The sequence below is a fragment of the Puma concolor genome, chromosome E1 (genome assembly GCF_028749965.1).
Source record: "Puma concolor isolate L17-30 chromosome E1, mPumCon1.1.hap2, whole genome shotgun sequence".
NCBI classification, from domain to species: domain Eukaryota; kingdom Metazoa; phylum Chordata; class Mammalia; order Carnivora; family Felidae; genus Puma; species Puma concolor.
The window spans coordinates 12,296,010-12,308,447 of record NC_141680.1 but is presented as its reverse complement, the minus strand read 5'-3'; the positions used below and the strand labels follow the sequence as shown (position 1 = coordinate 12,308,447).

The window sequence follows — 12,438 nt, the reverse complement described above, 5'->3', positions numbered from 1 at the left end:
TTACATTAGTAATGAACTGTCAGAGAAATTAAGAAAATTTCATTCATAATTGCATCAAAAATAATAAAATACCTTGGAATAAATTGATCCAAGGAGGTGAAAGACCTGTATATTAAAAACTATAAGACCTTAATGAAAGAAATTGAAGAAGATACAAATAAATGTCAAGATATTTTGTACTCATGAATTGGAAGAATTCATATTTAAAAAATTTTCATATTGGGGCGCCTGGGTGGCTCAGTCGGTTGAGCGTCCGACTTCGGCTCAGGTCATGATCTCACAGTTCATGGGTTAGAGCCCCGCGTCAGGCTCTGTGCTGAGCACTCAGAGCCTGGAGCCTGTTTCAGATTCTGTGTCTCCCTCTCTCTCTGCCCCTCCCCCACTTGCATTCTGTCTCTCTCTGTCTCAAAAATAAATAAACATTAAAAAAAAAAAAAGAATTTCCTTTAAAAAAATTTTTTTTTCATATTATCCAGGGGCACTGGGTGGCTCAGTTGGTTAAGCGTCTGACTCTTGGTTTGGGCCTTTAGGTCATGATCTCATGGTTTTGTGTGTTCGAGCCCTACAGCAGGCTCTGTGCTGGCAGTGTGGGGCCTACTTGGCATTCTCTCTCCTTCTCTCTCTGCCCCTCCCCCACTCATGCTATCTCTCTCAAAATAAATGAATAAACTTAAAAAATATATATTCAAACTATCCAAAAATAATCTACAGATTCAGTACAATTGCTATAAAAAAAAAAAAAAAACCATTGGTATTTTTCCACAGAACTAGAACAAACAATCCAAAAATTTGGACCCACAAATGACCCCAATGGCCACGGCACTCTTGAGAAAGAAGAACAAAGCTGGAAGTGTCACGCTCCCTGATTTCAAGCGATGTTGCAAAGCTATAGTAATCAAAACAGTATAGTCTTGACATAAAACTGACACCTAGATCAATGAAACAGAATAAAGAGCCCAGAAATAAACCCATGCATGTGTGGTCAATTAATTTAGGACAAAGGAGTCAAGGATAGATAATGGAGAAAGGACAGCCTCCAAGAAATGGTGGGAAAGTTGGACAGCCACGTGCAAAAGAATGAAACTAGACCACTGTCTTACAGCACACACAAAATTAACTCAAAATGGATTAAAGACCATACTATATGACTTGAAACCTTAAAACAGAAGAAAAATAGGCGGTTAACCCCTTGACATACATCTTGGCAGTGATTTGAATCTGGCACCAAGACAAAGGCAACAAAAGCAAAAATAAACAAGTGATAACTACATCAAACTAAAAAGCTTCTGCACAACAAAGGAAACCATCAACAAAATGAAAAGGCAACCTCCTGAATGAAAGAAAATAATTGCAAAAATGATATCTAAAATATATAAAGAACTCATACAACTCCATAAGAAAAAACAACCCCCAAACCAAACAATCTGATTAAAAAATGGGCAAAAGATCTGAAAAGGCATTTTCCAAAGAAGATACACACATGGCCAACAGGTACGTGCAAAGATGCTCAACATGATTAATTATCAGGGGAATGCAAATCAAAAGCGCAATGAGGTGTCATCTCACACCTGCTACATTGGCTGTTGCCAAAAAGACCAGCAATAGTAAGTGTTGACGAGAAATGTGGAGAAAAGGGAGCCCTTGTGCACAGTTGGTGGGAATGCAAATTGGTACAACCACTCAGGAAAGCAGAATGAAGATTCCTCAAGAGATGAAAAACAAAACTACCGAATGATCCTGCAATTTTACTTCCGGGTATTTATTCAGAGAAAACAAAAACAGTAATTTGAAAAGATATACGCACCCCTTTGTTCATTGCAGTATTATTTACAATAGCCGAGATGTGGAAACAACCTAAGTGTCCGTTGATGGATGAACGGATAAAGAAATTTAGTTATTATACACAATGAAATGACTCAGTCATAGAAAATCTTGCCATTTGTGACAACATGGATGGACCTTGGGGGCATTATGCTGAGAGAAATAAGTCAGACAGACAGAAACAAATACTGTATGATCTGTCTCATATGTGGAATCTGAAAACAAACAAACAAACAAAACAACCCAAGCTCATAAATGCAGAGAGCAAGTCAGTGGTTGTAAGAGGTGGGGGATGGGAGAAATGGGTGAACTGTTTGTTTTAGTGCAAACAAATAAAATTTAAAAAGCTAATGTTTAAAAAAAATTTTTTTAAAGGGGGGCTCCTGGGTGGCTCCATTGGTTAAGTGTCTGACCTCAGCTCCGGTCATGAACTCCTGAGTTCGAGCCCCGCGTCAGGCCCTGCGCTGACAGCTCAGAGCCTGGAGCCTGCTTTGGATCCTGTGTCTCCCTCTCTCTCTGCCCCTCCCCTACTCCCGCTCTGTCTCTCTCACTCATCAAAAATGAATACCCGTTAAAAAAAATTTTTAAAAGATTTACTATGAAGATACAGGAATTGAGACAAAATGGTATTGATGGAAGGAGAGACACATAGATCAGTGGAACAGAACGGAGAGCCCAGAAATAGAGCCATGAATGTAGCCAACTGATTTTTGTCAAAACAGCAAAGGCAGTACTGTGGTGCAAAGGTAGACGTTTCAGCAAATGGTGCGGGAACAGCTGGACACCCACAGGGGGAAGAAAGCTGTACCTAGACTTTACACCCTTCACAGAAATCAGAATAGATTAGAGCTCTAAATGTAGAATTTAAATCTGCAAAACTCTTGGAATATAAATAACCTCGGAGAAAATCTAGACGACCTTGGATAGGTCTTTTGAAATACAACCTTGGACTTTTTAAATACAACACCGAAGGAACGATTCATGAAAGAAATGGTTGGTTAAGCTGAGCTTCGTTAAAATGAAAGACTTCTGCTCTGCAAAAGATATTGTCAAGAGAATGAGAAGACAGGCCACAGACTGAGAGAAAATATTTGCAGAAGACATAACTGATATGGGTCTGTTCTCTAAGATACATAAAGCATTCTGAAAACTCAACAATAAGCAAGTGGGTAGCCTGATTAAAAAATGGTCTTGGGGCACCTGGGTGGCTCAGTCGGTTAAGCATCTGACTCTTGATTTCAGCTCAGGTCATGATCCCAGGGTTGTGGGATCGAGCCCTGCATCTGACTCTGTGCTGAGCGTGGAGCCTGCTTGGAATTTTCTGTTCCCCTCTCTGCGCTCCTCTCCCCCCACTAGCACGCTCTCTCTCTCTCTCTCTCTCAAGATAAATAAATAAACATTTTTTTAAAAAAGAAAACTTTAAAAAATGGGTTTAAGACCTAAACAGACACCACATCAAAGAGGATTTACACTCAGCAAATAAGCACATGAAAGTGTGCTCAATATCCTTTGCCATTAGGGAACTGCACATTAAAACAACAGTGAGATGCTACTATGCACCTGTTAGAATGGCCAAAATCCAGGACGCTGACAACACCAAATGCTGGAGGAGATGTGGAACAGCAGCAGCTCTCGTTCATTGCTGGTGGGAATACAAAATGGGGCAGCCACTTGGAGAACACAGTCGGGCACATCCTTACACAAGTAAACACACTCTCACTGTATGATCCACTAATCACACTCTGCGGTATTTGTCTAAACAAGTTAAAAACTTAAGTCCACGGAAACACCTGTGTGCAGATGTGTATAGAAGCCTTATCCGTGATAGCCAAAACTTGGAAGCCACCAAGATATCCTACAGTAGGTGAATGGATAATAAGCTACGGTACACCCAGGCAATGAAATATTTTCAGCCCTGAAAAGAAATGAACCGTCAAGCCATGAAAAGACATGGAGGAACCTAAATGCATGTTACGAGTGAAAGAAGCCAATCTGAAGAGGCCGAAATAGCAGAGGATTCCAATTATATGACATTCTGGAAAAGGCACAATTATGGAAGCAGTAAAAAGATCAGTGGGGAGGGAGGGATGAATAGATGGAGAGCAGATTTTCAGGCAGTGAAATTATTCATGGCAGGTACAGGTCATTATATATCTGTCCAAGTCCATACAATGTACAACACCAAGAGGGAACCCTCACATAAAATATGGACTTTGGGTGATAGCGATGTGTCAACATAGGTTCACTGAATATAACAAATGCCCCCCTCTGTTGCAGGATGTGAACAATGGGGGAAGTTGTGCATATTTGGGGACAGGAATTATATGGGAACTCTCTGTACTTTGTGCTCAATTTTTCCGTGAACCTAAAAGTGCTCTAAAAAATAAATTAAAAAAAAAAATAGTGTGTCTTTGTGTCCCTTTCAGTCAGTCCCTTTTCCCTGCCCTTTCCCTCTCTGGGTATTGTTGGTAGGAGTGAACTACTGATGTGTCCGTTCCTACAGTTTTGCCTTTTATGGAAAGTCGTATAGTAGGGACTCATACAGTTTGTGTCTGGCTTTCATTTGAAGGCATAATACTTTTGAAGGGCGCCTGGGTGGCTCAGCTGGTTAAGCATCCAACTTCGGCTCAGGTCGTGATCTTGAGGTTTATGAGTTTGAGCCACGCCTCGGGTTCTGTGCTAACAGCTCGGAGCCTGGAGCCTGCTTGGGATTCTGTGTCTCCCTCTCTCTCTGGCCCTCCCCCACTCACACTTTGTCTCTCTCTCTCTCTCTCTCAAAAACAAAAATAAACATTTAAAAAAAGTAAAGGCATAATACTTCTGAGATTCACTGATGCTGTTGCATGCATCAGGACTTTATTCCTGTCTGTTGCTGAACATATTTCTGCTCTATGGCTGGATCGTCATTTGTTTATCCATGTGCCAGTTGATGGACATTTGGGATATTCGTAGCTTTTGGCTGTTGTGAATAAATTTCCTGTAAACATTCATGTCCACATCTTTGGGTGGACATATGCTTTCATTTCTCCAGGGCAGATACCGAGAGTAGGATTGGCTGGGTTGTATGGTGGGTGTGTGTTTCACTTCTTTAAAGTTTGTGTGTTTACTTATTTATTTAAAGAACATGAACATGAGCCAGGGAGGGGCAGGTAGAGAGGGAGAGAGAGAATCCCAAGCAGGCTCTGTGCTGTCAGCACAGAGCCCAATGTGGGGCTCGAACCCACAAACCATGAGATCGTGACCTGAGCCGAAACCAAGGGTCAGAGGCTTAACCGACCAAGCCACCCAGGAACCCCTCAATATTTTTAAATTTCAGCTGTTTTAGTAGGTTCCTAGTTATCTGTCTCTGCAGTCTGGATCTGTGTTTCCCTAATGACTAACGATGTTGAGCATCTCTTCTGTGCTTATTTGACCTCTGTATACCTTCTTTGATAAAGTGTCTACATTTAAAAAAAATTTTTTTAATGTTTATTTATTTTTGACAGAGAGAGAGAGGGAGACAGAGCATGAGGGGGGAGGGGCAGACAGAGGGAGACACAGAATCCCAAGCAGGCTCCAGGCTCTGAGCCATCAGCACAGAGCCCGACACGGGGCTCGAACTCACGGACTGTGAGATCATGACCTGAGCCGAAGTCGGACACTCAACCAACTGAGCCACCCAGGCACTCCAAGTGACTGATTTTTCTTGGGCTGTTTGTGTCTTCGTCTGAGTTGTGAAAATTCTTTGTATATTCTACATACAAGTCCTTTATCAGATAGCGGATTTTACAAATATTTTCTGCCAGTGTGTGGCTTGTCTTTTCCTTTCCTTAACTGTGGCTTTGGAAGAGCAGTGTTTATAATTTTAGGTTTTATATTTAGGTTATGGCCCATGTCAAGTTACTTTTTATATATGGTAGGAGTTAAAAATAAAAGTTTTTGTGTGTCGGGTTGTTTTTTGTTTTGTTTTTTTCTTTTTTTGGCCCGTGGATGCCCAGCTGTTCCTCTGTTGAATTACCCTGGTACCTTTGGGTGTGTTTCTTAAATATATTCTGTCTCTTTGATCTAAATGTCTATCCTCATGTGAATATCACTCTTGGTTACTGTCGTTTTAGAGTAACTCTTGAAAACGATGTGAGTTCTCCAACTTTATTCATTTAAAAAACTGTCGGCTGTTCTAGGTCCTTTGTGTTTCTCTATACATTTTAGAACCAGCTGTCAATTTCTACAAAAAGCCTGGTGGGAATTTGATTGAATTGCATCTTATCAGTGAAGGCTAATGACATTGAATCTGCTGAGCCATGAACATTCATACCTATGTCATTCATACAAAATGACAATTTCTTTAGATCTTTGAAATTTCCTTCAGGAATATTTTGTATTTTTTCAGCATATAGGTCTTGCACACATTTTGTTAAATTTATTCCTATTTTGCTTTTTTCGTTTTTGTGCTTTTTTTTTTTTTTGCATAAAGCCTGCCCTTATTTTTTTAAAGATTTTTTAAATGTTTATTTATTTTTGAGAGAGACAGAGACAGAGACAGAGCACAAGCAGGGGAGGGGCAGAGAGAGAGGGAGACACAGAATCCGAAGCAGGCTCCAGGCTCCATGCTGTCAGCACAGAGCCTGACACGGGGCTCGAACTCATGGACCGTGAGATCGTGACCTGAGCCGAAGTCGGACGCTTAACCGACTGAGCCACCCAGGCGCCCAAGCCTGTCCTTATTTTTAAAGTATTTTTTTAAAAATGTTTGGAGAGGGGCGCCTGGGTGGCGCAGTCGGTTAAGCGTCCGACTTCAGCCAGGTCACGATCTCGCGGTCCGTGAGTTCGAGCCCCGCGTCAGGCTCTGGGCTGATGGCTCGGAGCCTGGAGCCTGTTTCCAATTCTGTGTCTCCCTCTCTCTCTGCCCCTCCCCCGTTCATGCTCTGTCTCTCTCTGTCCCCAAAATAAATAAACGTTGAAAAAAAAAATAATAAAAAAAATAAAATAAAAATGTTTGGAGATTGTGGTAAAGTGCACATAACATAAAATTTACCATCTGAGGGGCGCCTGGGTGGCTCAGTCGGTTAAGCGTCCGACTTCGGCTCAGGTCACGATCTCACGGTCCATGAGTTCGAGCCCCGCGTCAGGCTCTGTGCTGACAACTCGAAGCCTGGAGCCTGCTTCTGATTCTGTGTCTCCCTCTCTCTCTGCCCCTCCCCTGCTCGTGCTCCGTCTCTCTCTGTCTCAAAAATTAAAAAAAAAAAAATTAAAAAAAAATTTACCATCTAAACTATTTCTAAGAGTAGAGTCAATCTGTTTCATGTTTCTTTTTGGCGCTATTGTAAAGGTATTGTTTCTTTTGTTTCAATATCCAAAGGTATAGAAATACAAGTGATTTTTGCGTGTTGACCTAGTATCCTGCCATCTTGCTAAACTTCTTTATTCTAGTAGCTTTTTTTACATATAATGCAGGGCTCTCAACGTTTAACTAAAGTAACATCTATTAACTACTTACTACGTGTCAGGCATTACTCTGTGTCCTACGCAGATTTAATGTGATCATAACCACACTGCAAAGACACAGGTCTTAGAAGGTTAAATGGTTTAAGTCCCGCAGCTCAGACACATCAGAACCACAGGAGAGGAGAGATGAGACCAGCAGTGGCACCCTTTGTCCAGCGGCCTTGTACGAGCACTTTCTGTGTGCCAGGCACTGTGCTAAGACTTTTACATACATTGTCCCATTTAATCCCCAAAGGAGTTTCCCATCTCCCCTGCTCATGCTCTCTCTCTCAGAAATAAATAAACATTAAAAAAATTTTTTTTTAAAAGATGATGGGTGGTGACAGGCCGTCTGGGTGACTCAGTCGGTTGAGTGTCCGACTTCGGCTCAGGTCATGATCTCATGGTTCATGAGTTCGAGCCCTGCGTTGGGCTCCCTGCTGTCAGCACAGAGCCTGCTTCGAATCCTCTGTCTCCCTCTCTCTCTGCACCGCCCCCTCAAAAATAAATAAACATTAAAAATAAAAGGTGCAGGAGGCCTTCATAGCATGCGTGTTGGGTTGAGTAGGCCAGGCATGTGCGGGCTTGGAGCTGGGGTGAGGGCGGCCTGGGTTTGAGCCAGGGTTCTGCCGCTTTCTAGCTATGGGGACATGGACAAGTCCCACCATCTCCTTGAGTATGTTTCCTCTGCTGCCACTGGGATCATCACATCTTGATGGCGGCCCTTCCTCCTGGAAGAAGCCTGGCTGTGCCCCAGCCGTGTCTGTGCCCAGGCCTGACGGTCCCTTCCTCTCCCCCTCCCTGTTTGTGTTCCAGTATGCCTGGGTGGAGAAGCACTTTGGCCCCGACTTTCTGGATCAGATTGTGCTGGCCACAGACAAGACCGTGGTCTCTGCCGACCTTCTCATAGATGACCGGCCAGACATCACAGGCAAGTGGCCTGCCGCAGGTGAGGAGCAAGTGTGGAGAGCTGGGAGCCACTGGGACCGACAGCATGCAGGGCTGGCCTCACGGCCCCTGTCCTGAGTGGTCCCCACTTAATCACCAGATGTGTATCAGGCCTTCAGCCTCCAATGCTCCCCTACCGGGAAGGCAAGGTTATTCTCAGCATCCGGCAGCATCTGGCCTTGGAAGGGGTGCCCCTAGGAGTCGGGAGAAGCAGGTCTCAGCTCCTGGGGTAACTCGTCGGATGAGTCCCTTTTTACCTCATGTAAAACGAGGACCAGGCCGGCCTCCAAACATTTGTTTTTAGCACCAAAGCCATTTTTTCCCCCAAGGGCAATGTGGACTGAACCTGCTGGAAAACAGAAGAGCATAATGTGTCTAGTTGAAGGAGCTGTATTTGTCCCTTTTGCTGATGGGTGACTCCCTCCCTCCCTCCCTCCCTCCCTCCAAACAAACAAACCCTATACCACCTTCCAGGGGAGAGGGGAAATTCATCAGTGCACCTATCTGGGTAGGAAGGCTTCTGCTGCGGTAAATCTAGGAACTCAAACACCAGTCAGAATTCGGTTTCTTTTATCTCCTGACTGCTCTGCTTTGCCTTTGTACTCGGTCAGGCTCCCCTGGTAGCCATTGGTAGCCATCGGGGCTTTCAGAGTTAACGCCTATTCTTTTGGTCATCTCAGTGGGAGAATACAGAATATCGCTTCCCTAATGGCCTCTGGAGCTGGCTCGGGAAACACACCCATCTATCTCCACACGGGTCACAGTGTGTCCAGAGAGTGGGCTTCATGCGTGTGCCCACCCCTGACCTCCCAAGCCACGTGCTTCCACAGGAGAGTCAGGGCACATGGGGGGCATGGAGCCCCGCCCAGCTTCTGTCTCCGACCACGGGGAGCAGGGGGGAGGCCTGTGCAGGAGGAGCTGGGGAGTCAGGCTGTAACCCGGGGGGCAGGATCGGCACCAGAGTGCTGGTGTGGGCAGGTGGACCTGAGGGATCGAAGGTTATCCACGGTCAACAGGTGGGAAGCTGCGAAGCCGGCACTGGCCAGTGAGGGAAGGCCAAGCACGAGGGAGGGGAAGGGCAGGGCGTCAGCAGGGCTCAGCTCTGAGGGCGGCCGTGGTGAGAACGACCACCACCATCACCACCACCACGGAAGCCACCGTTTGCTTTGGGTCCCCTGGGGGCCGTCCCAGGTGCTCCTCCTCGTGGCCCATCTCATTTAACCCTTGCAACCCCCCAGTGAGCCGGTGCTGGCGCAGTCAGCACTTGACCGACGGGGAAGCCGGGTCTCAGAGAGGCCCGCTGTTGCTGAGGACGCCCCAGGCCTCCTGGAGCCGGCCTCAAGTGCTGCTTTCCTGCCCACAGGGGCTGAGCCGACCCCCAGCTGGGAGCACATCCTCTTCACGGCCTGTCACAATCGGCACCTGCAGCTGCAGCCTCCCAGCCGCAGGCTGCACTCGTGGGCAGACGACTGGAAGGCCATTCTGGACAGCAAGCGGCCCCGCTGAGCTGGACTGTGCTCCGTCCGGGCTTCTCCGCAGGGCCCCTGGCCTCAGGGCTCCCACCTCAGGGCCTGTGAGGGGTGGCGGCGGGGAGAGCTAGTGTTCTGGCCCGGGGCTCCCTCTCCGATGTTCCGGGCCCACTGCATGTCTCCCCCCTTTCCCCAGCCCTGCCAGGCCTTAAACTGATCTCGGGGCAGGGCTGGCCCAGGGGCCCTGGACAAGACACGTGCCCCCCCGGGGGATGCAGGCTGACCTCAGGCCACGGCCGGGCTGCTCAGGGCTTGGGGCTCCAGACCGGAAGGAGCCGAGGGTCCAGCAGGCCTCCCCCACCCCTCAGGGAAGTCCCCACTCCCGGGTCTGCGGCCCATCGGCGAGGGTGCCAGCAGTGAGGTGCTTCTGGAGTGAGAGGGCCCCGAGCCCTCATTCTGAGCTGCAGCCCCTTCCCTGCCTGCCCGCCTGGTCCCCGCTCCCCTAGGGACCCACCATGGATTCAGCAGACACCCCGAATTCCAGGGCACGCCCGTCTCCAGGCACCGCACGCCATCCTGCCTGTGACCGGCTCCGAGATTTCTTGTACCTCCGGCCCTGGGGCCCTGCTCGGGGCACAGCACAGTCAGCAGGCTGGAACGTCTGCTGAAGGCCTGGAAAATAAATGCTGTTCACGTGTCACTCAAGGAGTGGCCACCTCTAGCCCTTGCCCTGAGGTCCTCCGGCGTCTGGCCCCTGGGAGCCCAGCTGCACATCTTGGGGGGTTGCCCCCCACACTGATGAGGGGGGCTGAGGAGCCTCCCCGTTCATCGCCATGGGTGCTGCAGGTGCTACGTGGGACCAAGGAGGGATGGGCAGGTGGAGAAGCTGGCGGCCATAGTGGTCCCCTGAGTAGACCCTCCACCGCGCTGACTGGTCCCCTCCTTGTGCCCCCAGGTCTCCAGCCCCTCCTGTCCTGCACAGTTCAGAGCAGTGTCCCCCACTCTGTGCTGCTCTCACCCCACGTCCCCGAGATCCCAGCAGCCAAGTGGGGAGGGGGCGGGGTGATGTCAGAGTCTCCACTTTTGTTCTTTTCGGTCTGCTGGGAAGGGTGACGCGAACCAGCCATCACGTCCCCAGGCTTTCTTGAAGGCCTCCCCCCTCCACTGCCCTTGCAGGGAACCCCTGATTGTCCCACCTCTGGGGTCTTCCTGCCAGGCCCCCTGTGACAGGTACACTAGGGCTGCCCCAGGAGGTACGGTCAAGTAGGAGACAAGGTGAGGGAAAGTTGCTGAAGCTCAGCCAGCCTGAGCTTCTTGACTTTCTGGCTCTCAGGGCCTCACCAGCTCGGGCATCCAGATGAGGAAGGAAGGACTCTGCTCAGGCAAGGGCAGTTTTCCACTGTGCTGTCCCCACCTCGGCAGCTGTATCCCTCCGGGGCTGGGGTGGGGGCTCTGTACGTCCGTCCTGACAGGGAGTGTATTTGGGGTTGAGTCACCTGGTCCAAGCAGGGCAGTGTCCAGAGGAGTCCTGGCCCTCCCAGCCTGTGGCTCTGGACGAAGTGAGACCCTGGAGGGCTGGCCCCCCAGCTGCTCCCCAGAGACCCTCTGTGGCTGCCCACTCGAGGACATGGCCACTGTCTAAGGGCCAGGAGACCATTTCACCTGCATGATATACTTTCTTCCTGGGCCCATTTCCTGCCCACCGGGCCCGCAAGCCTTCTTCCTAGAGCCGGCCCTGTGTAGTCACGGTGTGTAGATCCACCGGGACGCCCTAGCTTGGGACTGGCAGGGCATCGCAGCCTCTGGCCTGGTGAGAACCGCACCCTCGCCCGACTTGACCTTCTGGCCGGCAGGAGGGCCCACGGACGGAGTACCCGCTGCTCGAGGGGTTGGTGCTAGCCCAAGGCCACAGCAGTGAACCAGACCCACCCAGCCTGGCTCTCTGAAAAAACAAGCCACTTAGCTCATTTCTCTCCTGGGGCCTCATTCTGCTCCTGACGGAGACTTAATCCCATCAGGTTTTTCTCAGCCACATCTGGTTCCTCCCGGGGAGTGTCCCAAGCACGGGGTGGGAGGGGTGTTGGGATATGTGGTGGGGAGGTGGGGTGTGCGGATGCAGGGGCCTCCTTTCTTCATGTCGACGGCCCTGGGGAAGGGAACCCCCTTCCTCATCCTCACGCTGGTGTCGCCGGACCAGTGGGTGCCGACACTGCTGGGATAGCCTTTCCCCCCCACGTCTGGTGGACAGGGGGGGGCCTTTGGCCACAGGGAGAGAGTTGCTCCAGACTGTGCCCCGCTGGGGGGCGGTGCGACCCCTTTGCCTGCTTGCCTCCTCCCCATGCTCCTGGCCCCTGGTGACCCGCAGGGAGCGCCAGGGCCACGGGCAAAAGCTGGGGTGGGGTGGGGGGGCCAGGACACAGAGCCCCCTCGCAGGCACTCTGTCCCTCGTCTCTGCCAGCCCTTGCTGTCCGCTCCCAGCCCGCGCGGGCCCGATTCTAGGTCTGCTTCTTACAGACCTACGGCGTGGGTGCTGTGCTGGCTTCAGCAGGCTGGCTCTCCCACAGCCTCTCCTTCGGGACTGATTGGCAGCCTGAGTGTACAAACTCCGAAGCTACGGATTGCTGAGCTTGTTCTTTGCTCATCCAGGATCCCTCACCCTGAGGCGGCAGCGGCCTCAGCCGCCTAATTCATTTAAAGGAAAAAAAAAGAATTGTAGCGGCAAAGATGTTTTAGTCAG

The 12,438-nt window shown here is 49.3% G+C and overlaps 1 protein-coding gene across 1 annotated transcript in view; it reads left to right on the top strand.

Moving 5' to 3' along the window:
* Positions 1 to 10,422, top strand: part of NT5M (5',3'-nucleotidase, mitochondrial) — a 33,240-nt gene extending 22,818 nt beyond the window's left edge. Inside the window, exons 4-5 of the mRNA XM_025920427.2 lie at positions 8,101 to 8,233; positions 9,596 to 10,422. Of these exons, the coding sequence (XP_025776212.1) occupies positions 8,101 to 8,233; positions 9,596 to 9,738 (276 nt within the window). The 3' untranslated portion in view covers positions 9,739 to 10,422. The remainder of the gene's footprint in view (positions 1 to 8,100; positions 8,234 to 9,595) is intronic.
* Positions 10,423 to 12,438: the final 2,016 nt, after the last annotated feature.